This window comes from Chroicocephalus ridibundus, chromosome 4 (assembly GCF_963924245.1).
Source record: "Chroicocephalus ridibundus chromosome 4, bChrRid1.1, whole genome shotgun sequence".
In the NCBI taxonomy this organism is placed as follows: Eukaryota; Metazoa; Chordata; class Aves; order Charadriiformes; family Laridae; genus Chroicocephalus; species Chroicocephalus ridibundus.
In genome coordinates this window covers 77973359-78000301 of record NC_086287.1, presented here as the reverse complement: position 1 = coordinate 78000301, position 26943 = coordinate 77973359, and the positions used below count along the sequence as shown (strand labels likewise).

The window sequence follows — 26943 nt, the reverse complement described above, 5'->3', positions numbered from 1 at the left end:
ACTCTGTTCACTGAGAAATCAATACAAAGAATTAAGGAAAATTGTCCACAAAATAGGGTGGGCTGAAGTCTTAAAATGGAGAAGTACATCCAGGTAAGCATCTCCATTCAGAATATTTATGACCCCAAAACACTTTGACTTACATAATTTAAATTTTAGCTTCAATTTAGAATATTTTATACTCTATCTAGCTAACATTCAGATTCCTTTTAAATAAGCCCAAACTACTTGATATTAATCAAAGTCTAGCATTTCTCGACTTAAAAGGAGACATTTTCAAATTACCCAGATTAAGGCTATGATTTTTATTTTTTTTTTTAACACTGCCTCCTCTCAGGCACTCACACACAAGGGAAGGAAGGAAAGTGCCATTCACAAGATCCTGTCGTAAACTTATTCTGCAAAATGAGGACTTTTTTTCATGCTTCTTGTCTGCTCCAGCTGTGAACGAGACTCAGTGCAAATTCTCATTAGTGTTCCAGGTAAGATCTCTTGTGCCTGACCCTTTCACAGTCTTTTCTGTGTATAAGGGAGGCTGGCTTGGGAAATTCTTGGGATCCTAATGTCAGATACAGTGTCGTCATCTCTCTTTTTTTGCCAGTGCTCTCCAAAATTGATAGCATGTCCTCAAGCTGCTTTTGATTTGGGAACTGTTGTGTCAGCTCCTCTGCCTTATGCTGTTTGATCTCCGTTCAGCTTCTCCAAGCACCTGGTAGGAGCTCGGCTTTTTGCTCCTGTACGGCAGCGTTTCTAACCCCTAGTCCCTAAATAAGTGTGTGCTGCTGAAATATGTGTGCCTGAAGCTCTTTGATGCTCTGAGTACTGCCATCTCTTTGCTGCCATCTGGTGCTCTCACTGCTGGGTAGAAAATGCATAGTCATGTCCTGGAACACAGCTCAGGTTAGCCAGATCCTCTCTTCTGGACATTTCTTTTTTTCCCCTGAAGCTCTTGTTATCTGAAATGTTACTAGTACAAAAGTAAACAGGCATAGTCAATAAATCTCTCTTAATAAAGTACAGCCTGTTTTACTCATCTCTTGTAATTCACTTGTACCTGCTCTGGGGCTGACCTCTCCCTGAGGCTTATTTCTGGGAGTCTCCTCTCGCTCGGTAGGGCCTTTGCGCTGGGAGCCCGGGGGGCGTCTGTCCCGTGTGCTGCTGTTCATCTCTACACCTGAAACCGCCCCCTGCGATGCCAGTTACTGGGGCCGACATTTAAAAGTTTTGACTTGAACCGGTGATTCAAATCAAAACTGAATATGACGGGGACGCCGGCGGGGCGGCAGGAGGGGTAAGGGGGGGCGGCCCCGGCCCCGCCGCCGCTCCCTCCTCTCTCCGGCCCTCCCCCCACTTCCGGCTGCTAACGTGACGTCCGCGCCGTGACGTCAGTGTTCCCCCGCGGCCCTCTGGGAGCGGGAGCTGCCGCGGTGCACGCCGGGCGGGGGAGCGGCGCGCGCCTGCGCGGGGCGCGGCCCGGCCCCGCCGCCCAATGAGCGGTCGCGGCGCGGGGGCGGGGGCGGGGCGGAGCGCTGGGATGCGCGGGCGCGGCGGGGGGCGGTGGCGCAGGCGCACTGCGGGGCGGGCGGCGCTGCCCCCTAGCGCCGGGGCGCGGCATGCCGGGCGAGGGGGAGGACGAGACCGAGCCGGGGGCCGGGGGGGGCCCCGCCGCCACCCCCTCCCCGCCGGCCGAGGAGGGGGACACCCGGCAGCGCTACGAGGAGCTCTGCAGCAGCCTCAACATGGACGAGCGCGCCCGCTCCGAGGCCTGGCTCAGCTACCAGAGCATGAAGCGCAACTACACCCTGGAGGTGAGGGGCGGCCGGGGCGGGGGGTTGGTGGCGCGCTGAGGCGACCGGCCCTGCGAGGTCAGCGCGGCGGGAGGGAGAGGGTTAAGCGGGGAGGAGGGAAGGGGACGGCCCTTGAGGCGCGACGGCCTCTCCCTCACACCGCCCGGCGCTCAGGCGCCGCCCGGGCCTTCAGCTCGCACCCCGGCGGGGGCACGTCCCGCCCGGGGCCGCGCCTCAGCCGCGGGAACCGCCGCTGAGCGACGTTTCCCGGCCTCCCCCCGGGCCGTGAGCGCGGCCGCGGCCCTCCCGGCCGCCGGGGGAGCGGGGCTGCCGCTGGCCCGCCCGGAGCCGCCCGCTGTCGGGGCGCGCAGCGGTGCCCTCCAGCTCTGAAACCGGGGGGCGGGGGGGGATCGTAATCCCGAGCCGTAGCGGTGAAAAGGTGTTAAAAATAAAAGCGACTGTCTCCCTGTTCGCGGCTGTGTAACTGACAAACGTAAGGCGGTTATCTCGGTGAACGCTTATCGGCAGCCGCTCGGTTGCCCGTGTAGGTGCTTTCAGCGTGACGGTGATAAACTGGTTTGTGCGTGAAGGCGGCGCGGAGCTGGGTGACGGCGGGCGCGGCCTGTCACCTCGCTCTTTCAAACGGTAACGCAAAGCGACGCCCCCGCTTTGTCTGGGAGATGCCTTTTGCTGGGTGGCTTTTTAAAAATAAAGGCGGCGCTTGTGAAAAAAAGCCTGTCCGTCGTGCGAGGTTTGGGTTGTTTAGGGCTTCCTTTTCCCCAGCCGGGCAGCTCTCGAACAGAGCTAAGGGCACCCTTGGGCGGCGGTGAGTCCCGCGGTGGCCGCAGGAAGGACCGGGAGCGGCCCCGTCACACGCACCCCGCTCCTCGCCACCGGCAGCGGGCCGGGGCGATCGGAAAGAAAACTCGTGTTTTGCCCGGCGGTGTGTGCCGGCCTGGCACCGTGACACCGCCTGGCCCAGGAAACCCACAGCATCCACTTCACTGTTCTGTGACCCCTTTTTTTATATTAATTTTTCCCATTAAAAAGATATTTTTTAATCGAAGAGGAGAATAAGACTTGAAAGCTTTTTGTTGGAATTCATTTCTGTCTCTAGGTACCAGATTGAGTAATTCTTCTGTTATGTAATACAGAGAAAAATGGAAAATATTTTTCTGTTCCCACTGTCTGTTCTGAGCAGAAGAACGTTCTGATAGCAAGGAACTGCAGCTTTTTTCTCTTTTTTTTTTTTTTTTTTGCTTTTTTTGGTTGGTGTTTTTTGTTTGGTTGGTTTTGGGGTTTTTTTTGTAATGAAGGCAGTACAAAACCTTATTGTAGAAGAGCAACACCAAAAATATAGTGTTAAACATTGGGTCAAGCGTGAACTTTATAAAGGTAGCTAGTAACTGTGTAATTTCAGTTTTGACACAGTGCTACCTTAAGTATCTGCTTACCACCTGTTTTTCTCCTATTTAAAAACACAAGGTAGCTCAACAGAACTTTGAAACAACGAATCAACTTTGTTGCTGGTTGAACTTCATTGGTTGCAGGCACAGTCCGATCTTTTTTCCTGATGTTGGGTGCGTAGTTGAAAAGTGTGGGTTTTCTTTTCAGTGAAGCCTTTCAGGTGCCTGATGTTTTAATTCACAGGGAAATGATCTGCACTGGCTGGCGTGTGCCCTGTATGTGGCTTGCAGAAAAGCAGTTCCAACTGTCAGCAGAGGGACAGCCGAGGGAAATTATGTATCTTTAACCAGAATTTTGCGCTGTTCAGAACAAAGGTAACTTTTCTTTTTGCTAATTTTTAAACACTTACAAAATCTCAAAGACTGCTTATCAGCTTATGAAATTTAGAAATTGAGAACAAAGGCTAAACATCTGTCTTGTTTTCTGCTTTTAAAGATAGGATTTATATCACTGGAATCTTAGCTCATTACCACAGAAGTAGGACAGTCCCATTTGGTCGTTACTATGTTGTGAAAACACTGGTTTTCAAAATCAGTGTTGGCCTTCCCTCTCTCAAAGGAGAAAGAAACCAGTCCCTGAAGAATAGTCTATTTTAGAAGAATGTGCAAAGTGTGAACTTCTCACAAGAGAAACCATTTTCAATTGGCTCTGAAAATATTCACACAATTTACCTTTTTTTTTTTTTGTAAGAAGACTTCACTTTTCAGATGTACTTACTTTATGAAGCCAAAGTGACGTCAGAATCCGATGAAGACATTTGTATCAAATGTTTATGTCCCTAAAGCAATGAAGAAAAACTTTTTGAAGTAGTTGATCAGAAATCTGGTTGTTTCGTAACAATTCAGGACATGAGCAAAAAAAAAAAAAGTTCTTATGCACTTTATCTCCCTATCTGGTTTACTGTTGGAGCATTATTATTGGTTTAGATGATACAAATGTGTTCCTTTAAAAACTTCTTCCCTGTCCACTCCCCACCTCCACACACCCCCCCCCCCCATCTGTCAGAAATTCAGGGAATTGAATGTGGATAAATAGTTTCTGTAATCTGGACTATCAAAGACTAATAACATTGAAAACAAAGCTGTAGATAAAGGAGTGAAAAATAAATGAAAGCCAAATTTATGAAGCGAAATTTACTGAAACTTTGGATTTGTTCATACTTTGTAGAGTCTTCTTGGCAGTGTAGAGTTTGTTTTATATAAGTTAATAAATGATTCTGAAAAATGAGGGAAGTCTGATTTTAGAGTAATCTGACTGTTGGAGCTGATTGTTCTTTTGTGAGGAAAAGCCAAGAACTGTGAATATATAGTTAACGTGGTCACCAATGATGATATAAAAATATTTTGCAAGCTCTGTGAGCACATCCTTGTCAATAGGTGAAGGACTGGCTCAGAGTACGTTGTTGTGTTTGCAACACTGCCATTTTATCAGTAGTTTTGGAAGTAGAAATTGTACTTTTGTTGTAAATAAATAAAAAGTACAGTATACTTCTGTGGAGAAAAAAAAAAAAAAAAACAAACCAAAAAACAAAAAACAAACCCAAACCACAATAAACCAACCAAAAAACAAACTGTCAGATCTAACTGATTTGGTATTTTCAGCTTGATCGAGTTTTTTAACAAGATGAAAAAATGGGAAGACATGGCAAATCTACCCTCCCAATTCAGAGAACGAACGGAGAGATTAGAGAGAAACTTTACAGTTTCTGCAGTAATTTTTAAGAAGTATGAGCCCATTTTTCAGGACATTTTCAGATATCCTCAAGAAGATCAACCTCGTCAACAGAGAGGAAGAAAACAGAGGTATGTCTCTCTTATGTCCAGACTGATTTTAGAGTATTACTAGTACAAAAACATAATGAAGTTGCTCAGTTGTTTTAGTTGTATTTTTTGACTGTGTTTTCACAGTAGTTATCTATAATATCAGAGGGGGTCGGTCTGTCCTTGCTCGCAGTAATTTTTGAATCTTTTTTTCAGTTTGTCAGATCTGACAGGGTGCAGGAAATCCCAAAGCTGTTAAATTTCTATGATTTGGGGGGCAGGGGAAAGGGGAGAGATTAAAATCAGCCTGTAGACAAGAGAAATATTACTATTTCTAAGATGGGAAAGGTTGGAAGAATTGATCATTGTATGATCAGTACAGCCTCAAGAGCTCACAGAACAGCTCGGCCTTTTTCACTGCCTAGTAATTCCCACACTTTTCTTCATAGACGCAGATCTTCTGGACATTTTACTTTATAATAGAAGCTTTGTTTCTTTGTTACTGTTCGTGTTAGAAGTGCTGTGAAAATTATGTGCTGGCCTTCTTTTCTGGTTATTCTGATCTCGACAAGATTTCTTCTGTTTGTGCCAGCACTTAACACGGCTTGTGATTTCTCGTGGTACTTAGTAGTGATAGATTTATTCCCATTCCATTATTTCTTTCATATTTACTACTGTGAAATGCCATTGTTTGGTTGCTTTTGTGGTTTGTTTGAGTTTTTAAAAATTATTTTATTTTACTTTTTCTAATATGTACAGGCTATTTCTTAGTCGGGTTTTTTGGCTTTTTAATTTTTTCCTCTTGATATGCTTCTGACCCTAACTTAGTGATATTTGTAATGAATTGTGTTTGAATCTATAGTAAAAGACAAGGTTGGAGAATGCAAAAGGTAAGTAAATTGGAATTGGACTATAGGTGGAGTAGAATTATGTATTGAGATGGATATTTGCATATAATGTTGAAATTAAAATATACAGCATATATAATTCTATGATTAGAAGAGTAAACCCTGCTAGTTGGTTAGCTGGAATGGCAAGGTATGACATAATTTTGAAAATTAAGTTGGGAGATGGTGATGATGATACTTAGAAATTTTTTTGTGAAATGTATGTTAATTTTGACATTTAAAACCATTCTTCACATAACCTGGTGGAGGGTGAACTGTGATATATGAAATAGCAGTTCCAGTGTTATGTTATATGGAAACAAGGAATGATGTTGTGGAGTTATAAAACTTGGTGCTAGGGGAGGGTTTTTTGGTTTGGTTTCTTATTTTTTTAAATACACACAGTAAATACTTGAGAGTCTTGTGGACACACAGTTCTGAAAATCTTGCCTGTGCTGAGTATATTAATATCAACACGCTGTGTAATGCGTTCCTCCAAGAACATGTATACATGCTTATATTACTCAGAATGCTCATGAAGAAGGAATTTCAGCTTTGGCTCTCGAACTATTTCAATTGACTACATGTACCGTTTGTTGTATGAAGAAGCATAAATAACATTTTCTCTAGATTTTAAATTCAGATATTTACCTGTTCTTTGGAACTAAGATCACAATTTTGCCTTAAAAGAAAACATTTAGGCCAGCCATGCTTAATGTTAAACTTACAGCAATTTCTGCTCAAGTCCTGGCCTATTTCTAATGGGACCTGCTGTGTTCATCTGCCATAGTGAGATTTGAATCTTTACATGCAGACTGAGACTGGGGTTCCACTTGTGTCTGCACTAAACCAGCGCGCGGCTTTCTTTATTACCTTTAGTCAGGTTTTTGTGGGAAGGGTTTAAGATTTTGGCCACGCTATAGTAAAGCTTTATTTTCTTTTGGAAGGTCAAATGTTGTATGATGTTCTGTCAGTTTTAATTCATTGAGCTTACTGGATATCTTCTTTCTGTATTTTTCCCCAAAAGACGACAACCGTGCACTGTGACTGAAGTTTTCCAGTTTTGTTGGGTGCTGTTTGTTCATGCAAAAGGTAAGAGATTTGAAAGGGATTAAATGCTGCAAACCTGGTTTTGTTAGTCGTTATGTTATATCAGTCCCTAAACACTGAATAGGTGCAGGCATTTCTGAATTCAGAATTCTGAATTTGGAGAAGACGCCTTCTCAGAACAGCCTGAAAGGATGTATTCTGTTTAATTTCCCCAGCTGTATGTTTTACCACGCTTCTAAGGTAAGCTATATGTCCAAATAGTTTGGTAGCTTTTATGTGTAATATTTTTACAAAGTTTCCAGAGTTGTGGACATTTATGCTGTAATTCCAAGGGGAAAAGTAGCTTAGAATTTTAGTGAATTCATATTTAGATGCTGTTGCATTTAATATAAGGTGTATATGCATGTTTACTAGGAACAAAGAATATTTAAATTCCTCCTAAGTGTCCAGCAACACTGAAAATATTTAATGTTTTTTTTCCTAGAACCTAGTAAAAAATTATCATATAACTCGAGGTGTGAATACTTTCATGCTGGCATCACAGATAGCATTCTAATTCTTTTGATAGCCTTTTTGCCGCCCTACCTTTTAAAAAAATGAGCACACAGCAACCGTATTAAATAACCATAGGTGTTACTAAATAGGTCTGCGTATGTCTGTCTTGCAAGGGTGATTTTCTCTTGGGTTTTGGACATAGCAGTATATCTACAAACAGCTGACTGTTGTAGAGAAGACTCAGATTCTTTTGGAACACATAAGGCGGATCCTCTGTTAATATGCATCTGCAGAAACAGTGTAACGAACAGGCAACATACTGCAATGTATATAAAACCTTTATCGTAAGAGCAGCCTGAAAGCTCATAATAGTAGGGGATTTCTCCCAACTGATGGGAGGAAAAGGCACAGGAGGGACTGGGATTAAATCCTTATTTTAGGCTTAAGTTTGTTCAGTCATATGACATATAGTCTAAAGTCTTTCTTCACCAAACCTGGGTTTTAAAGAGTTTCTGCGTACCTAGGGCTTTAGTCAGGTACTGCTTGGATGAGCATTCACTGGGAATTCCTGTATAAATAGGATAGCGTTTTGAGGAAAATAAAGACAAGATTTCTGTTCATCGCTGAAGGAATGTCTTTGTAGATTCAGGTCCATTAATAATTTCCAGACACCCTTTGTATTTTTTCATAAGAGAATTAGTAGAAGAAAACTAATAGTTTAATTTCTACAAAGAAAGGGATAAAAGGAATTTTGTTTTGGTTTTGGGGTGTGTGGTGGGTGTTTTGTTGTTGTTTTGTTTGTGTGTTTGTTTTTGGTTTTTGTTTTTTTTTTAATTTAAAAGCAAAGCAGTGTTAAGATTCCTGCAGGGTGCTGTGATTTCTTTAATTGGCAGCTTTTGAGGACAAGACAGAGTAGTCTGTCACAATATTGAATTATCTGGCACTAATTTTTTTTCAATACAGATTAGCCTTTCTTTCTACACTGTAGCCCATTGCAGAGGGTTGCCAGCAGCTCCCTTTTGGAAAAGTTCCTGGCAACATTACTGGGCCCTCACCATCACAGCTTCATACGAAGGTCAGGAAGGGTGCGGTGTTGCACGAGTGCTGTACTGAACGCTCTATCATATGTAGAAAGATGCCTTTTTCCAATAGGCTGCAAATTCCACTTCATAGAGGAAGATAAATCTTTCTCAAACAAGTATGTTGCTTGCAAAACTGAAACACAGTATGATTTTTTTTTTTTTTTTTTTTTTGGTCCAGAATAGGTCTCTCCAGTAGTATGAAATATCTCTTCATATGCCACTGAGTCCAGAGGAGAGTTAGTACTGTACTTAAATTCCAGTCAGTCAGGACTACACAGTCAGGACAGCTGAGAGAGTAAGTAGGTCAGTCTGAAAAACCAGATTTTTCTTTTCCCCGCTATAAAATCATCACTCCTATGGGTAGATTGGACAGTTGACAAGGTGCAAAGGGACTTCAGGAGTCTTCCTGTGGCTAAATTATTGGTTAATATGCTTAAGTAACTACATAATCAACTGACTACATGTCAATTGGCAAGCAGTTTCAGACATACAAATTAACTTTGTAGAGAATACCATGCTAACATAGACAATTCAGTTTTACAGGAAAAAGGAAAATTTACAGTAATTGTAAACTGTAAAATTAGTAAGTGACTAGTGGTACATTTATTAAAGTGTGGCAGCACAAAAATGTAAACTAAGTGTTGACCATTTAAGGCATTAAGTATTCATGTTAAGTTTTGTGCAGTGTGTTTTGAGGGTTGGCAGTAATCCTTATCGTGGCAACCGCACATCCGTGGCAAGTTCAGGCTTGTCTCGGTGATGTTTCTGCAAGCCTGAAGATCACTGCGTTCCATTTCACAAGTGCAGAAAGCACAGATCTTGTTCGTACCTTTGGTATACGCTGCAAAGTAAGATAGCGGCTTTGTTTAGTGATATGCAGTTCTTATGTGTTATTTGTAAGAATTTATCTTTAAACTCTCTATCTTGGCTTTTTTTTCTTTCTTTAAAATGGAAATGAAAAAAAGAAAACAACTCTCTGCTGCGCAGAGATAACTATTTTTCATTATTTGGTACTAGGTTGTGAAAGGGGGTAGTAAGCTATTGTTTGAAATGTCATTGACAAGTAATTTTCATGAAACTACTGGTACTGTAAAATGAGATTTATTTTTGACTGTGCTGACAGCAACGATTGCCATGCTAGACTTCATGGTTATGAAAAGGAACTTACATTATGGGAGTTGCTTTTTAAAGATTTGTATTGATTAACATTTTGCTATTGTGATTAGGACTTCTATTGCTTTGCTGTGAACCTTTAATGATTTGGAAATAACTGATGTGTACAGTTAATACAAATTTCATGGAGGCTTCATTATTTTAAATAGTTCCAATTATCTGCATTGAAATTATTTTTCTTTTCACTAATATGGAATCAGATAATTGAATATAAATTTGAACAAACTGGTACGTAACTGGTAGAAGAGTAACAGCATAATTTAGAAAACTTCTTTAATCATATATACGTTTTGATGTGTTCTAAGTGAGTTTATTACTATGTCATGGATTTCTTCAAGGAGTTAAACTTGTTCTTCATAGTGGGCTCAGATAAGTGGTTTGGAACTCACCTAAAAGAAAAAAAAAAGTAGAAGAGTTATTAGTATTTAAAGAGTGATAGAAAACCATGCTGTGCATATAAATTAATGGAATTGTGATTCAGGGTATTAATGAATGGTATAGTTTATTTTACGGGACACTTTTTAGCTATGACCATTCCTCTAAAGGAATATCATAAACCTTAATAAGCTCAATAAAGAGTATTTAATCTGGACATAATCTTTGTGAAAGGTGATAAAAGAGTGAAGAGGTTACAAGGATTCTTTTCTACAGGAAGATGATAAATAAATATACATTAGAGGTATATGAAATAAAGCTCCGTTGTAAACCAGATCAGAGATACCCATTTTAACTCCTTGGTAAAGCACAAGAGAAATAAAGTTAAATTTGTTACTGCTTGTAATGAGCATACCCCAACAGAATTTTTGTAAGGAAAACAGATTGGTAAAGAAAAATAACCTCCCGGCTTTGAGTTGCATAGAGATTCATTGTGGAGAAGGGGGGGAACTGAAGGAGGGGCAGTGCTGACTTTTTCTAGACACTTGACCGCTTGGCTCTATCCTAGCAAAAGTTAAAGTTTTTTGCAACACTTGACAGCAATGCAAAATTGACGAAAAGGAAAGTCTCAGTCAGGACCCATTCTTCCCCCTTACACGCCTTTAGAAAAAGATTCTGCTGCAGGCAGGCGGAGTAAGAGTCTGTGGAAGGACAAACCACTGGCAGCCACTGGGGCTCGTGCTGCCAGGGTTATGGTAACAGATTGTTCTTCCTCGAGGCAGTTTGCATTATACAGTTCACGCTGCTTCAAGCTATTTATGCACCGACTAATCCCATTACTGTGAATAAGGGAGTCAGCAATGTCATGTTTATCAACATTTTGATAAGGTTTGTTTTCAAAACAGCTCAATATATTTGAGTTTCTACACAATTGCTGCTGTTCCTGAAAATGTACCTTACTACTATATTTGCTATATTTTATAAAGTGCAAGTCTGTTTTACTACCTGCGTTTCTATCCAGATATTTATAGTCTCCAAAGTCTGTGTTTCCAAGCCTCCATTATTGATTGAAATACAAATCTCAACAGTTTCTTGGTTAAAAGAATTTTAAATCTGTGCTAATTTTAATTAATCTCTTATGTATTTCTAATATTGAAGGTAATTTTCCCATGATCAGTGATGACTTGGTCAATTCCTACCATCTCTTGTTATGCGCTTTGGATTTAGTGTATGGAAACGCTCTCCAGTGTCCTAACCGTAAAGAGCTTCTGAATCCTAATTTTAAAGGTATGTTGAAAAAAACGATATTTATCCAAAGCCCGCAAGAAGCTCTAAGGCTACTGAAATTAGTGTGAATTTATGTGGCAGAGAATAAATTGAATAATATTGATTTGACATACGTGGGAATTAATATTTTCTATATCTGGCTACACAGTTAAATTTCTATTAATGCAGTATGTAATAACAGATTTCTGAGTTTTGTCAATAACATAGTAAGTCAAGCACTTCGTTTACTATGGAAATATCATAGAAGGAAGTTCCAAAGTAAAAATGTCAGTTAAAGACATTTTAAAGTCAGTGAAAGATGCAGTGAATGACGCAGTCATTACCGATTCAGCCAGACCTCAGAGGTGCTGCGAGGCAGCAGTTTGGAACGACCCAGTGCTCAAACATGAGAGTGGCAACTTGATCGCTTCTCTCTCGCTTCTGGATTGTTGCTGTTCTCTTTCTGAAGAGAATGGAAATGCAGGTTGACTTGAAAACCACAAAACGCAATGAATGGTGAGAAGTTTCCATTGAATCTCTGATGTAATTCTTTACAGACTTATACTTCATTTTCAGTGCTGAACAGTATTCGCATTTACTTTATAGCGATGTGAACTGGGACCATTACCTCAAATTTAATCGAATGAATTTTATAGTTCACAAGTGTCTGCTTTTCTATTAGAACTGATATTTTAAGCTTTTAATACTAGATATCTAATTTTTTAAAATCTCTGACTCATAATTGAGTTTTGATAACATTATCAAATTAAATCGCCATTGTATAATTAATAATTCCTTCAAGAGAACTAATTAGTTTACCATTTTAATTTCACGCTACCTAGGCTACACAGCATAGTATTTAAGTTTAATAGGAAGACAGGATATGAATTTGCAAATAATACAGTATTCTTAATTGTAGGTCTGCCTGAAGACTTTCACAGTAAGGATTATAAAGTATCATCTGATCCTCCCTGCATCATTGAAAAACTGTGCTCATTACATTATGGGTTAGTTCTAGAAGCAAAAGGCATAAAGGAACATTTTTGGAAGCCATACATTCGGAAACTTTTTGACAAAAAGGTTGGTCAGTAGATTTGTAATGTAGAGAAATTCTCTTTACTCATTATCTTCAAAACCTTTTTTAAAAACTGAATTGTCCATCCTTTGTTCTTAACTGTCTTACAGCTTCTAAAAGGAAAAGATGAAAATTTGACTGGATTTCTAGATCCTGGGAACTTCGGAGACAGCTTGTGAGTCGCTCTATTCGTGGGTTCATTGTCACCGGTATCCCCCTAAAAATTGTAATACAATTGCACTTGCGGTATTATGTGTATCTGAACAGGAATAGCAGCTAGTTGAGTTGTGTATTTATTAATGTTTATACAGTGCACCACATTTCAGTTCCGTTTCTTTGAGCTGGTATGGTCTGAAGCATATTTGAAAGAGGAATGGTTCTTCAGGATGGTGTTACTTGATGTCGGCTTTTATTCTTATGTTTCTTCAATTTTTGTTGTATGTAACTCAAAGCGTTAGTATGAAAAAATGTGGGAGCCTATTGAATGAGTGGGAACTGGGAGGGAAAAATTGGGTTTGGTGGTATTTTTTCCTTTATAAACCCAGAGATGCTTATGAGTAGGGCTTATTTTCTTTTACATGGCATGAAAGTGATAATTGTAGTTTATGATGATGTGATGCTGCATAAGTTTTGAGGCATTTCCAGACACTTATGAGTTCTCAGTATTTCATCATGTTCCTCCTGCAGCTATACTACATGGCAAGCCATCAGATGTAATGGAAAAATAATGTCCTCGCCACTTTCATGTTTTAAGATACTGTAGACTTTAAAGGAGCTCCAATGCTTCAGTCAAAGTTAAAAGAAGTTCTGAAGTACAGTTCCAACAGGCCAGAGCTGTGTTCATTCAGCAAGGAGGTGAACAAAGCCCTGTCTAAATAGAGCGGGGTTGTATCAGTCTTTTCCTTTCTCTTGTAGCAAAGCCATCAACAAAGCCTATGAGGAGTATGTTCTGTCAGTAGGAAATCTCGACGAGAGAATATTTCTTGGGGAGGATGCAGATGAAGAAATTGGAACTCTCACGAGGTGCTTAAATACAACTTCAGGAATGGAAACAGCTGAAAGAGTCCAAGTGAAGCATAATTTGCAGCAGCACTTTGACAGGGTGAGTGTGGCGTGGTCTGTGTTGCCGGTTTTATATAGAGAATGAGTTGAGTCAGGGTCTGATGAAGAGAAGCAGCTACTAGAAATGACCATCTGTATTGTCTGAGGTCATCCGGGAGTGTACACAGCGCAGCTGAGTGAGATTTTGTAACCGATTCGCTATATTGTTTACCGTTGGGGTTTTTGGACACAATTTCTCTGTGCATTTGGGCTTTCTTTGTTTAAATCCAGTACAGAGAATATTTAGGTAATTACCTAAAGAGCTATCTGTAGGTAAATCTTTAGGTGAAGATTTTCAAGCCCAACAGAAAGGGCGTTTCTCTGTGGCTGTTTGGCAGGTGCTGAATTGTCCTGCAACTGTTGGGGCCCTCTGGACCTGCCGGTCCAACTTCCGCTTCCCTCACACCTCTGTCCCATATGCGCAGTTTTTTGTTCAACTTACGCAAAACCACTCGGCACTTCGCTCTATTCATTTTTTGTTTCCTTTTAACAGATTTGCTTCAGTTGTTAATATTACATCTGTTTACAGTTTGAGTTAAGTCACTAGGGAATGATTTTCACCTTGCTTGCCTAAAAGCACGATACATAGATCTGTCTTTATATATGACTAATAAAACAGCAAAGAATATGGTCTTTGAGAGGATAAAGAACACTACAAGTTCCAGAACAATAAAGTGAAGACCTATAAAATGATCAGGCCTTTGTGTGACTAGGGCAGCTTTTGAAAAACAGGCACTGGCTTTGAATGCAGACATATATCCCCATGATTGCAGGATATCAAAGTGTTCCTGAAGATGGAAATGATAGCTTAAAGGAGGAAGGCTACAAGACAGGCAGATAAAGTAGGATACAGGCTGCCTTAGCACCATTAGATTACAGAGAGCCAATGGTGAAACCGTCTAGATCACTGCAATAGTTAGGTGATCTTTTTCCAGACTGAGAGCTGGTGAATGGCTTTCAACGTTCCTGAGCGAAAAGAGCAAAATAACCTTAGCTGCAAAATCAGCGTAAATAGTTAATTCTTCACTGCTGATCTCTTTGAAGAAATAATCAACCGCTAAGTTTTGCTGGCGTAGTTCTGGGCACGACTCTGGTAGGTTTGCGTAGTGATGAAGCAGTGTGGCTGTAAGGCAGCAGCTTGCGGCAGCAGCGCTGGTGCTGTTCTTGCTTCGGGGAGCCTGAGGCAGGGCTGGGGGCACCCTCTCTCCTGGGAGGGTGCCGAGACACAAACACAACTCCCTTAGCAGGGCGTGGGGAAAACGGGGGGAGTGCGGGGAGCTGGACTTCATGGTGGAAAAGACTGCGAAATGTAACGTATTCATTAAAATAAGGAAAATAACTCCCTGCTGAAGTAATTGTGTGGTTAGGTAATTAGAAGATGCATGGTTTTTGCTGTACACTAATTGAAGGAGCATCCTTGATGTTAACTTATTTTGATGTGATGACTTCATCTGATGCAAGTGAATTTAAATGCCAATTGTTAGATTCAGGGGGAGTTTTCATGTAGGAGTTACGCTTGCTGCAAGGAACCCCTGCCTCAGTGCGCATTTCCCATGAGCTACAGCTTCCTTTGGGACCCAAGGGACAGGAGGCGACCGATGGGGCTTGGGGGATTTTTTTTTTAGGTTGGCCTCGTTGTTTCACACTTGGCTCCCAGTATCTGCATTTCAGTGTGCGGTCACATCCCCTCTGGTTATACCTTGAGTGCTGACTGTTATCTGAGACGTGAGCTAGTTTGGGCTGTTTGATTCCCAGCCATTTTTTCCAGGCATATATCGGAACAGGGCAAGAATTCTACAGGTTGACACTTCTGGGTTATAACCTGTACATAAGTTTTATACTAATGTACAGTTACATGCTTATTTTTTGTCTTTTTAGTCCAAATCCCTTAGGATTACAACCCCACTTACTGGCCGCAAGTATATTAAAGAGAGCAACCCGTACGTGACACCGGTTTCCATAGCAACATACAGTTTGAGCCGCCTTCACACCATGCTGGCAGGACTGAAAAATGCTCCCAGTGAAAATCTGGAGCAAATACTCAGGTAAGTTTGATGTTTAGCTAACCAAATATTTTGATTTTTAAAATAGTTTTAAAACCAAATGTTAATGCTGAACAGTGTCATTTAAACTGTGAGTCTTGAAAGGTTCTGGAGTAAAAAAGGACCCAGAGAGACACTGACATTTCAGAAGACACTGTTGTCTTTACTTGGACACATCTGTCTTTAAGAGATTAAGAACACACAACATTTAAAACCCAACAGCTCTGAGCTTCTCCAACAGCAAACTCCTAATACAAAATTTTCAAGACTTTTCGTCTTCCTACTTAGCAAATGTCACTACTTAGAAAATTGCACCATACTGTAGTATTTTTATGCAAAATCAAATTTATTCTCCGTGTAGATAAACAGTTGCTTCAGGCACAATATATTTTAAGACTTTTTTTACATCATGTGGAAAATGCTGTTTAAATATTTATCCCTGACCATGAAACGCTGTGCATATTTCCTACAGTATGTACAATAACACTAATATGCTGTGGACATTTTATGGTACATATACAGCGAGGCATATGCGAGCGTGTTTGTATTGTTAGCCAAGACAGTTATAGTTTCATGCTTCCATCATGTCATAAATATAGCTGTAGATTTTTTTTGTTTGTTTTTTTCTTGGTCGGAATGGTATGTTGAACATACTTATTTTTTTATTTTCAGGGCATGTTCCAGAGATCCTTCTCAATCTATTGCAAACAGAGTAAAAGAAATGCATGAAGTCTACTGCCAGAGCATGCAGGCCGAAGGAGAATTCAGTAATTTTTCCAAAGGTGGGAAACATTTTGCTTATACAGATAGGATTTAAAATGCCCGTAACCACACTTATTTCTTGTAATTAACTTACAGGTTAAGCTTTAGCACGAGAGTCTTTTCTATTACTTTTCTCTTTTCCTGGTATTTTTAAGACATGGCAAATTTCAGCCCCGCATACAATTTTATAATCAGCCTTAGCTTAAATCACCGGAATTTGATGATACTTTGAGTTCAAAGAAGTGGAAAGAAAAGCCCTCTTAAGGGTACCACGTTTTCTCTCAAGTACAAGAATAGCGATGGCACGGATTTCTGTGACGGTAATGAAAAAATCTGCATAACTGTAGTCTTTAAAAAAAGAAGTCCTACACAAATTTTGGCTTCCATACGAGGATGGGTTAGTACAGAATCCTACCAGTATAAACATAAAGTATTATTTGCAGTGTGGTCAAGATTTGTGATGTGCATGGAGACAGATTAAAAATGAAGATGCTCTTGACCTTGTTTCTTAATAGGGTCTTTAGTTAATTTGTGTTTTTTCTTGTCAACGTAATTTCTTCAGTGTTTTCTGTTGCACAGTGCAAGTCAGATCTGTATAGGTATATTTTTCAAACAATGTGTGTTATATTATAGCAACTTAAGGATTGTTCTTATATATGGTGTTTCCATCAAAATCTGGATTCAGAAGTCAGTTCTTCTGCTCTGCATTCACAAGTCAGTGCAGCAGAGGAGAGGGATTCCCAAGTTAGCTTGAAATTAACTCATTTGGTCCTGAAAGTATTGTAGCCAGAGCAGCACAGAAATCCACACAGGCTACTAAACTGCTGTATCTCTATAGCCTAAGATAAATAATATAATTCTTGTATCGCATTTCACAGTATTGCTTCTATTTATAATTCCTGCAGATGTTGCTAGTAAGCATTTTCGTCGTGCTGAGGTGCTGTACTACAAGGTCTTGGAGGCGGTCATTGAGCAAGAGAGGAGGAGGCTGGGAGACGCTGACTTGTCCGTAAGGAAAACTGATCTAATTGTGCCTCATTTGGAAATCAGCTGTACAGCTATTTAAAGAGGGTAAAGAGGGTAAATCTCTGAAAAATAGCCTGTAAGTACAGCTGAATGGAAGAAAAAGCGTACGAGAAATCATTTGTGTTTGCAAACACAAAGATACATGAAATTTTTAATGAGTAAATATGTCTCATTTTGGATTCTGTTCCGTCTCTTATAAAATAAGTCTCTTTTCATAAGCCTGATGATAATCGTGCTGTTGAGGCAGAATAGAAAGCATCTTACTGTTCTATAGTTACACTGTAAATTAAGCATTAAAATTTGCAACTCTCTTGCAGGCAATCCTGGAGCAAGACGTGTTTCATAGATCTCTGCTGGCGTGTTGCCTTGAGATAATTACCTTTACCTATAAGCCGCCTGGAAACTTCCCACTCATCACTGAAATATTTGACATTCCAGTTTATCATTTTTATAAGGTAAAGTGTTTCATAGTTAGAAATGCTTATCAAGTCATGAGGAGTACGCCGTTGACTTAGATTAAGCGGTAATCTTTTACCTGGATATTTACTTATTCATTAACCCTTTGTTCTCAGCTTTGCCCCTTTTTGTATTGAAAAAATATTACTCCAGTGTCTGTCAGTCTGGGGTGTGGCTTCGGCATTTGAAAATCACACAACTGTTACCAGTTTAACACAGGAGCAGTATCCAAGTATTTATCTAGTAATGAATGGATTATCATCTCATCATGAGCTACTGCTGCAGCTGTTCTGCAACAGCGCTTGACATGTTTGTTTGGTTAGAAAGATATAAATATCTGTCTTCTGATAAAACTGCAAGACAACATAGGATTGAGTCATAGTAATGCAGCCCTAACATTTCTCATAGTCTCTTCTTCCTTGAACTAGATCTTTCTGTAAGAAGAAACATATGAAACAAGTACATTATGTTGATCATAATTATCTATCTTACAGGTAATTGAGGTTTTCATTAGAGCAGAGGATGGCCTTTGTCGAGAAGTGGTGAAACACCTTAATCACATCGAAGAACAGATCTTGGAAAGTATGGCTTGGAAACAGGAATCCATTTTGTGGGACAGAATCAGAGATAATGACAACAAAGTTCCTAGTTGTGAAGAGGTGAGCACTTCTTTTCATGTCTTACGTAGCTTTCCTAATCAGACAGGATTGTAGAGAGCGGATGTTATACCCTGAAGGAGAGGCTTTTCACGTCCAAATTTCAGTTCGACCCTACAAGCTGATCAGTACAGGGAAAATCCAGAAGGCAGCGTGCTCGGCTCTGTTCATGGCTATCCCTGCAGAGACAGCCAAAACGGAGACGTGCAGCTGAGATAATTCTCAGCCAGTATTTGCACAGCAGAGCCGAACAATGAACAAAACGAACAAGCAGGGAAGGTTTGGACCAGTCAGACTTTAAAAGATTACTAGACCACTAGAAATGTGGTAAAAAGTACAGACTTTTAATGATAGTAATGGATTATTACAGCACTGTATCTTCTAGAGTAGTACAATCACTACAGAGTTGTAGTTAGACTTATGCTAACTTTTTCAGTGTTCTTATTTTTTCCCATTCAAGTTTTGCCATTCAAAATTTGCAGTGCAAAAGCTTTAAAAAATATGTGATATAGTCAATTTGTGATACAGACACTTTAATAAAAGCATAAATATTTTAGGTAATGCCGCCTCAGTATTTTGAGAGATCTGCTGGGAACAGTGTTGTAGGTTCACCGCTGACACCAAGACGAATAAACGAGGTTCGCGCTGAAACTGGAGGGCTAGGAAAAGGTGAGATTTTCATGCACGCATACTTACACTGTGGCTTTCATTTTTAAATCTAAGTGGTGTAGAGCGAGGAAGGTGCTGTAACGTCAATGTACAGTTCACTGCAAACACATTTGTAAGTGGTAGTTCTAGTGCAACTCCCACAGTTAGGTCCAATGTCTAAGACCGCTGCATTTGTTATTTCAGTGTGAACAAAATACTGTTTCAATGGGGTGTTTTCAGGAGGTTTTGTGTATGAACAGCGTATCTGTGTGTATACATATGCATAAGGTAAATAATATTTATGCACACACACCCCCGTATGTGCTAACCAGTAGCACTTGAACAGTTTGCTTTGTTGTTATACTAGAACAGAAGCTCCACTATACATTTAGTTATGTGAAATCTCAAAGTTTTTCCTCTGGAAAAATAAAACATAATACATTATCTTAGAAAAACATTAAACACAGCAGCACTTGAGACTAAGTCATCTCTAAAAGCAATTTGTAAGTCACAAATGCAGACATAAGGCATTTTTAAAAACGTTTCGTGAAGAGTTTTGCATGACATACTTCGGTTCTCATTAGATTTCTGTCACGTATTAGTACAATAAGGGATTATACAACAGTTAAATATATATATACATGTGTGTGTGTGGTTTTTAATCCACAGGCCTTTCATCCTCTCCAACTACGCTGTACGACAGATACAGTTCTCCTACAGCCAATCCTACAAGGCGAAGGCTCTTTGTTGAGAACGATAATACCTCTGACAGTGGGACTCCAGTAAGAGTTTCCCAGCAGCCCGTGGTAAACACGGTGCCCGTGCAGAACATGAATCCCGAAGCCATGTCAGTCACTCCAGTGCCCGGCCAGACACTGGTTACAGTGGCAACTGCCACCGTGACAGCCAATAACGGGCAGACTGTGACAATACCAGTACAAGGTGAGAGAAAAGCTACTGAAGAATTAACCAGGCTTGTTCCCATCAGAGCATTGGTACACGGTAACAGGGAGAGGGGAGAGCAGTACGTCAGTGGAGAAGCCGTATGTTTAAGGACTCATAATTGGGAAAAATCGTATAACTAGAGGAGCAGAATTTAGAGACAGAAGATGTACAGCACAAGGATGTTCGGACTGCCAACATCTATTTTATAAAATGTAGTTCTCTCAGCAAGTCTTTCTTCCTGAACTGGCATGGGATGAAAGCTGCATTAGACTGAAAAACTTAGTTCAATTTCAGTAGCCTCTTGTCTCCTTATGATGAAAAGTCCAAAGTATTTTGATGAAACAATTTCATATATAATATACTAAATATATAGTTATAAGCAACTAATAAAAGAATTACTGAATTCTTTTAAAAAAAACAACCACCAAACATACAAAAAAACCACACAAACAACTACAAATGCACTCCCTTCCCCCCAACTTGCTCTTATTTCAGACTCTTTTTCTTAAATTACAGGTATCGCCAATGAAAATGGAGGAATAACTTTCTTCCCGGTCCAGGTCAATGTCGGGACGCAGCCCCAGACTGTCTCTGGCCCCATCCAGCCCCTCAGTGCCCAGGCTCTGGCTGGTCCCCTCAACACGCAGCTGAGCGGGGCGGCGCTGCAGCTGCCGGGCCAGTTAACTGTTCAGCAGGTCTCGCCGGGGGAGCAAAGACAGAGCCAGCCATTCACCACTGCCGCCTCCCTCAGGCCTCGCAAGATGGGCTCGCTTTCGCTCTTCTTTAGAAAGGTGCTTCCCAGTCCCAGTTGTGCTTTGCTTAGTTTGTATTTTGGTACGGCTTCAGTAATTTTTAAAATACGTACTTATTACTAATAAGAGAATATTCGATTTTCAAGTTAATTTCTACCCTTTGTCTATTCATGCACATACCTGAAGAGTAGTTTTCTTATTCAGGCAACTTCTCGCTAGCAAAGGAGCAGACTGTCACCACAGCCACCACAAGCTTTGAAGTAGATTATGTACTTGGCTGGCAGGTACTTAAAGGTGTCCGTTTGCTTTAAGGCTCTTTAAAAGAAAGAAATTCATCTTTGAGACATTCTGGTTTATTCAATGCAGTGCTTTTCCTGTGCTCAGGACAACTCAGAATATAAGCTTCAACCAAGTGCTGTCTTAGCATCAACACCAGTACTGAGAATGTCTGTGTCTTGTAAGAATAACTGAATTAATTTTTTTTTCTGCTTCTTTTGGCTTATAATTTGCAGAAGTCCTGCAGGGTGCACAAGTCTGACCTACTCTTTGGCTGGGCAATGACAGCAGTATTGCTGTGGCCCTAAGCACAGTCTCCGTTTCCACAGGTGTATCATTTGGCTAGTGTCCGTCTGCGAGACCTCTGTGTCAAACTCGACATATCTGATGAGCTGCGGAAAAAGATCTGGACGTGCTTTGAGTATTCCCTGGTGCACTGCCCTGAAATCATGATGGATAGACATTTGGATCAGCTGCTGATGTGTGCCATCTATGTAATGGCTAAGGTAAGGTCGATAAAGAAGAAACAAACAAAACCCTTAATATTCCAACGATTACGGTTCTTCAAAAAAACCCAAACCCAATCAATCAACACACACAACAAGCCTCAAACAAAAACAAAAAACCCACTGAAAAACTATTAACCTTTTCTGTTCATCTCCTCTTAGGTTACTAAGGAGGACAGATCATTTCAGAACATCATGCGATGCTATCGGACACAACCACAAGCCAAGAGCCATGTGAGTACAGTTCGTGTTCAACGGGGCAGTATCCGGTTTATTAAATGCCTTAGTTCCATATTAGGAATGGACGGCTTCTAAAAGTAATGTTTAATGTTAAATGAACGCAGCCTGGGAGCCATTCTCCTCGAAAGACAGCAGTCATGTCCAAACTCCACCTAAAATAGAAAATATCTTTACTTAAAACCCAAGGAAGCAGTGCCTGTTGGATAACACTCCTCTTAGGAGGCTGTATTTTCCCCTGTAAGAGGCAATTTGATACCACAATGAAGTTTCTAAAAAGCAGGTTTATCACGCAGACTGTTGTTTCCCGACTACGTAACCGCACATCTGATCACCCTCCCCTTCATACCTGTGTCCCCGCAGGTGTATCGCAGCGTCCTGATAAAAGGCAGGAGGCGCCGCCGCTCTGGCAGCAGCGACAGCAGTAGCCAGCAGAACTCGCCTACAGACAGAAGCAAAGAGAGAAACAAAGAAAGAAGTGAGTAATTGCGAATTCCAGGTGCTTGTTTGTAATTCCACTTCCAAAGCAGTGTGCATCAAGTAAGAGCTGGCTTTTGTGTTGCCCCACCCCAGACAGTTCCTTCTTTGGTAAACTTGGACGCAATTACGGTTATATCGATAACACCTCAGAGTTGCTATAACTCAAGCTTAATATTACACCTACTTGGACAGTCTTGAACCTATCACCACGTGCGCTTACCTTAAGAGCTGACCACGATGGCTGGCCCGAGCTCTGCAAGTTCAGCCTGTGCACCAAAGAACACGCCTTTGTGGAATGAAAGGAAACCAGCGCAGGCCCGTGCTCAGTTACTCCTTTCCGTCTAGCAATCACGGAGCTGCGGCAGTTTCTTTGCAGTAGCTGCCTGTCTTCAGAGACAGGAACGAACCAGCCGCCCACAGCATCCATTTTAGCACATCTGACATCCCTGAAGGTTCCTTCCTTGATATTTGAACTGACACATTTTCCTTGAACTAACTTTTATAAAAGAAAGCAAATAAGCGATGCTGTATATTCCTGCTACTAGTTTTCACGATATTTAATAGATGATGGTATAAACTGTAGGTACTAACGTTTTCTGTCACAGAGAGGTGGCAGGGAGGGCAGGAAAAAATTATATATGTTTTGCAACTTCCCACATTAAACCAGCAGGAGGTACTACCAAGGCAAATATTTCTACTACCAGCTGAAAAAGAGTGCTGTTCCTTATTTGAAATTGTGCCAGCTGGCAACAAGAAAGAGCTACTGTTAAAAGTACAGCACAAATGCCTGAAAAATGGAGTTTTTAGCTCTGCTTATATTGTGATGAAGCTCAGCTCATACAGAAAAGCCACTTGCAGTTTATCCAGTAAGAAGTTAGAAATCCAATGCGTTTCCATACCCGAACTCAGCAGTTTGTTGGTCTTTAACAACACACCGCTTTTTTTGTAAGGAAGGACGCTAAGGGAACAAAATTAGCATGGCTGATACTGACCCCAGATCCACGGTCGCTCTGCTGCCATGTAACCCCTGGAAGGCAGTTCTTTACGCAGCTGCGTGGCAGGGTCTGAAGGGATGGAAGCGCATCCAGCAGCGGAGGCTGAACCAGCGCTGCTCTCTCCTCGCAGGCAGCAGGGACTCCAGCCCGGTGATGCGCTCCAGCAGCACCCTGCCCGTCCCGCACCCCAGCAGCGCCCCCCCCACTCCCACCCGCCTGACCGGCGCCAACAGCGACACCGAGGAAGAAGAGCGAGGGGACCTCATACAATTCTATAACAACATCTACATCGAGCAGATTAAAGAATTTGCCCTGAAGTATACTTCAAATGCAGTAAGTTAAATTCTGTGCCTTTCTCTAGTAAATAGATCTTTTTTAACTATACAAGCAGTAAAGTGCCATTAGCTAACCCCACTGCAAGCAAATCCAAGGGATTATATTTGCATGACAATAATTTCACCTCAACGACATACTCAGCTGCTAAAATACTAAGTACTTTCAATGCCTAGTTGCTGTTTCCTCCTGTATAAAATACACCGCACTAAGCAATGTCATCCCGAACCTCAGACAGGCTCGGAAAAGTAAAATTTAAAAAATACTAATCTGGCCTAATAAGATGACAAAACTTGCATGTGTTCCAACTGCGTATGGTATGACATCAGTGGAAGAAAACTGAACTGTGCTTAAGGTGACCAACTCACAAAAGCCTTACTGTAGTGACACCTGAGATCAGGTACCAACTATTGCGTCATTTTCATTTTCCCTCGAGCAGATCGATTCTCCTCCGCTCTCACCCTACCCGTTTGTAAGGATGGGCTCCCCCCGCAGAGTACAGCTCTCCCAGAACCACCCAGTGTACATCTCGCCGCACAAAAACGAGTCTACTCTCTCTCCTCGAGAGAAAATATTCTATTACTTCAGCAGCAGCCCATCTAAGGTGAGATTAAAGCGGGTTAGTTTGCTTTTATAAATCCTTAATTCTCTACCTTTTCTTTCTGGTAGTGACATTAGAGAAGATTGTGCAACACACCTTTCTGTCTACATTGCTTAACATGTACTTTCTTACCTACTGCTCTTCAAACTGCCAGTTCTGGTATCTAAGGAGTTGTAAAGCAATTAGGTGTCCGAGCTCCCTGTGTACTTTTAGAAGTTACTCTTTGTACTGATAGACATGAAAGACCTGGGAGGCGCGGGAAAGGTACCCTTTGCTTTCAGGTAACAGAGGGGTTACCTGGTCTGGGAACTGCTAAAAGAGCAGAACGTTAAGTACAATCACCTGCTCTTGTCTACCTTGTGGGAAAAAACCCAAATAGCCCTTAACAGGAGAGGACTTGGACTTACCAGGTGAGCATGTAAGGCTGAACCCTGCCATCTCTGGTCACCAGGAACGGAGCAGAAATCTCCCCTCAGAAGCACCTTCATTTTGGCCAGGAGTTGTTGCACCTATGGTGTAAGACAGCCGTCGTTACTAGGGGTGGAAGGCCTCTACAGGCATTGAAACGACGAGCTTGCTTGGGTGTGAGTAAGAGTCTAGCGTACGCTAGTAATGGGAAGAGCAGCGCCGTGATTAAGGTTAGCCTGTCACAGGAAGCGCTTCGTCCTGTACAGATCTCCAGAAAGCAAGCATACGTAATCCCGCTGTAATGCAATTACAAAAGTCCACTTTATATTTTGGTAGTCACACTAATGAGAGATAATTCTACTTTTCCCCCCCTCCTCTCTCCAGAGGCTAAAGGAAATCAACAGCATGGTTAGAACTGGAGAAACTCCAACAAAGAAGAGAGGCATTCTCTTAGAAGATGGTACTGAAGCACCGGCGAAGCGAATCTGTCAGGAGAATCACACTGCTCTGTTAAGACGACTACAGGACGTGGCGAATGACAGAGGGTCTCACTGATCCAGTGTTTCAGCGCGGGTGCTCCCTCGCTGCTGCTCTGCTGGGCCAGGCTGCGGGGCCCGTCCCATGGCGCCACCAGGCCTCTGCCAGTGTCCTCAGCCAGGCCCTCCTGTCCCACCCCGGACACGGCTCCTGCCAGACTGCGCTGAGCCTTTGTACCCGGCAGAAGGGGCCGGCGGAGTCTCCCACTGCCCCGGACAGCGAGGACACGCTTCAAACCCTGCCACCCAGCCTCCCCCCGTGGCTAAGCTAAGCATAGGCAGCCGTCCCTCTCCCGGCTTTGGCTTCAGAAAGCAGCCGAAGAGCTTTTTGGTGCTTGGAGAAACTCATCCCTAATACAGCTTTCTACCTTGCAACAGGTATTTAAATCCCTTTGCTCTAACCAGCCCACTCACACCGTTTCTGTCAGTGCTGCGCCGGTTTCATCTTTGGACTAGAAAGTTACACACGCCTCAGACACGGCAGCACTGCACCCAGAAAACCATATTCAACCGTCTCCTGGCTTTTACAGTAACAGCCTCCACAAAAATAAGGACTTACAAGTAACATTCTAGCAAACTCCAGTTCCGCTTGGAAAGGGAAGATAGGAATAATCTTTTTCAGCCCTGAAGGAAGCTGTCCCAACGGCCCCTTTCCATCTTCAGGATGTTTCCTGTGCCCCTGAAAACCATCACGTTGTTTTGCTTTAATGTTTGGGCACCTTGTTGTGTAAAGGTAGAGAATTTTGTTTCTGCATCGATTTTAGCTGTGCAATGTTTTAAAGTGAACTCATGTTCAAAAGGTGGCACTTTTGATAGGGCTGTGAAGCGTCATTTTTAAGGCAGATTAGTTTTGCTGTATATTTGCAATGGCACTTTCTAAATGTGAATATTTTTTTCAAAGGCTGACTTCAGATGTCTTTCTGTATTGAAGCAATTTGACTTTTGTATTTATTTTCAAATTGACATCCCGTGGCTCCCCTCGTCGGCAAATGGCATTAAGAATGCATTTTGACTCGATGTATGTGCAGTAATGAACGCGGGAAGCTTGGGATGTTTGCTTTTTCCAAGGAATTTTATATGCTTGTAATGTTTTTCCGATCGCTTTTCTTGAGAGTCAGGAACTGGCCACCTCACTTACTCAGTAGAAGGATGGTGGTGTCCATCTCTTAAAACATATATTTAGCTTTTTGCTTTGTTTTTAAAGGACAGGGGTTGGGGGCGGGGGGCAGGGTTGGTTTTTTGGGTTTTTTTTTTTTTTTAAATGGACTAAATCATAAAATCAGGCTGCCTGGGAGAAATCTCTCCCCTACTAACAGGAAAATAAAGTGATGCATATATTAGACTTACTTGTTGTTTTCATTTAAAATAGTTCCAAACTACCAGAGCTACTAGGAAAGCGTTAAACGTACTAACAACAGGTGCAGTACCCCTCTGACCGTGGGGCTGTTCACGTACAACGTAGCACAGTCGGAGTCTAGAAGTTTTTATAAGGAAGAAAAAAGTTCAAAGCTCTGTGCTTTCAGTCATTCCTGCTCCTCTGAATAATGGGAAAATTTAGGACTTAATTCCACTGTAAATTCAATTTAAGTAAAATAAAAACATCTTTCATTCTTACCTGCATAACAAAAAGGCTGAAGTCGAGAAATTGTGTCGATGTCTCTGTAAAAATATTTATGAAATTGTCAGACAATTCTTGTTACTCTGTACCATTTACGTTACTTTGTATGAAAATACTGCAAGTGTATTTTTCAATAAAGAATTTATAA

At 41.5% G+C, this 26943-nt stretch overlaps 1 protein-coding gene and 1 long non-coding RNA gene across 7 annotated transcripts; one reads left to right on the top strand and one right to left on the bottom strand.

Annotated features, from left to right (window-relative positions):
- Positions 1 to 1529: 1529 nt before the first annotated feature.
- Positions 1530 to 26943, top strand: RBL2 (RB transcriptional corepressor like 2). Of its 5 annotated transcripts, none has more exons than XM_063334326.1 (22): positions 1530 to 1808; positions 3438 to 3568; positions 4856 to 5056; positions 6929 to 6993; positions 11235 to 11363; positions 12262 to 12422; positions 12528 to 12592; positions 13333 to 13519; positions 15397 to 15563; positions 16233 to 16342; positions 17228 to 17331; positions 17666 to 17803; positions 18299 to 18463; positions 19018 to 19129; positions 19778 to 20050; positions 20570 to 20844; positions 21411 to 21587; positions 21750 to 21821; positions 22188 to 22302; positions 23430 to 23632; positions 24069 to 24236; positions 25026 to 26943. In XM_063334326.1, exons 1-22 carry the CDS (start codon positions 1614 to 1616, stop codon positions 25194 to 25196), a joined length of 3384 nt encoding a protein of 1127 aa, XP_063190396.1. In that variant the 5' UTR covers positions 1530 to 1613; the 3' UTR covers positions 25197 to 26943. The 5 variants fall into 5 exon arrangements, with proteins under 5 accessions (XP_063190396.1, XP_063190397.1, XP_063190399.1 ...); XM_063334327.1 differs by having other exon boundaries at positions 1532 to 1808; positions 24072 to 24236; XM_063334329.1 differs by lacking the exon at positions 1530 to 1808 and adding an exon at positions 2234 to 2432.
- On the bottom strand, positions 18470 to 22298 carry LOC134515404 (uncharacterized). Of its 2 annotated transcripts, XR_010070973.1 has the most exons (4): positions 22174 to 22298; positions 21727 to 21979; positions 20986 to 21120; positions 18470 to 18639 (listed from the first exon to the last, which is right to left on the bottom strand). It is a non-coding gene; the product is annotated as an uncharacterized LOC134515404 (long non-coding RNA). The 2 variants fall into 2 exon arrangements; XR_010070972.1 differs by lacking the exon at positions 18470 to 18639 and having other exon boundaries at positions 20841 to 21120.

What these genes read in the sequence shown, in the direction of transcription:
- RBL2 (XM_063334326.1), top strand. Translation starts at nt 1,614, where the DNA reads ATGCCGGGCGAGGGGGAGGACGAGACCGAGCCGGGGGCCGGGGGGGGC. An exon ending in ATTCAGTAATTTTTCCAAAG is followed by an intron (nt 16,343 to 17,227) that starts GTGGGAAACATT and finishes TAATTCCTGCAG; the next exon opens with ATGTTGCTAGTAAGCATTTT. An exon ending in AAGTTCCTAGTTGTGAAGAG is followed by an intron (nt 18,464 to 19,017) that starts GTGAGCACTTCT and finishes TAAATATTTTAG; the next exon opens with GTAATGCCGCCTCAGTATTT.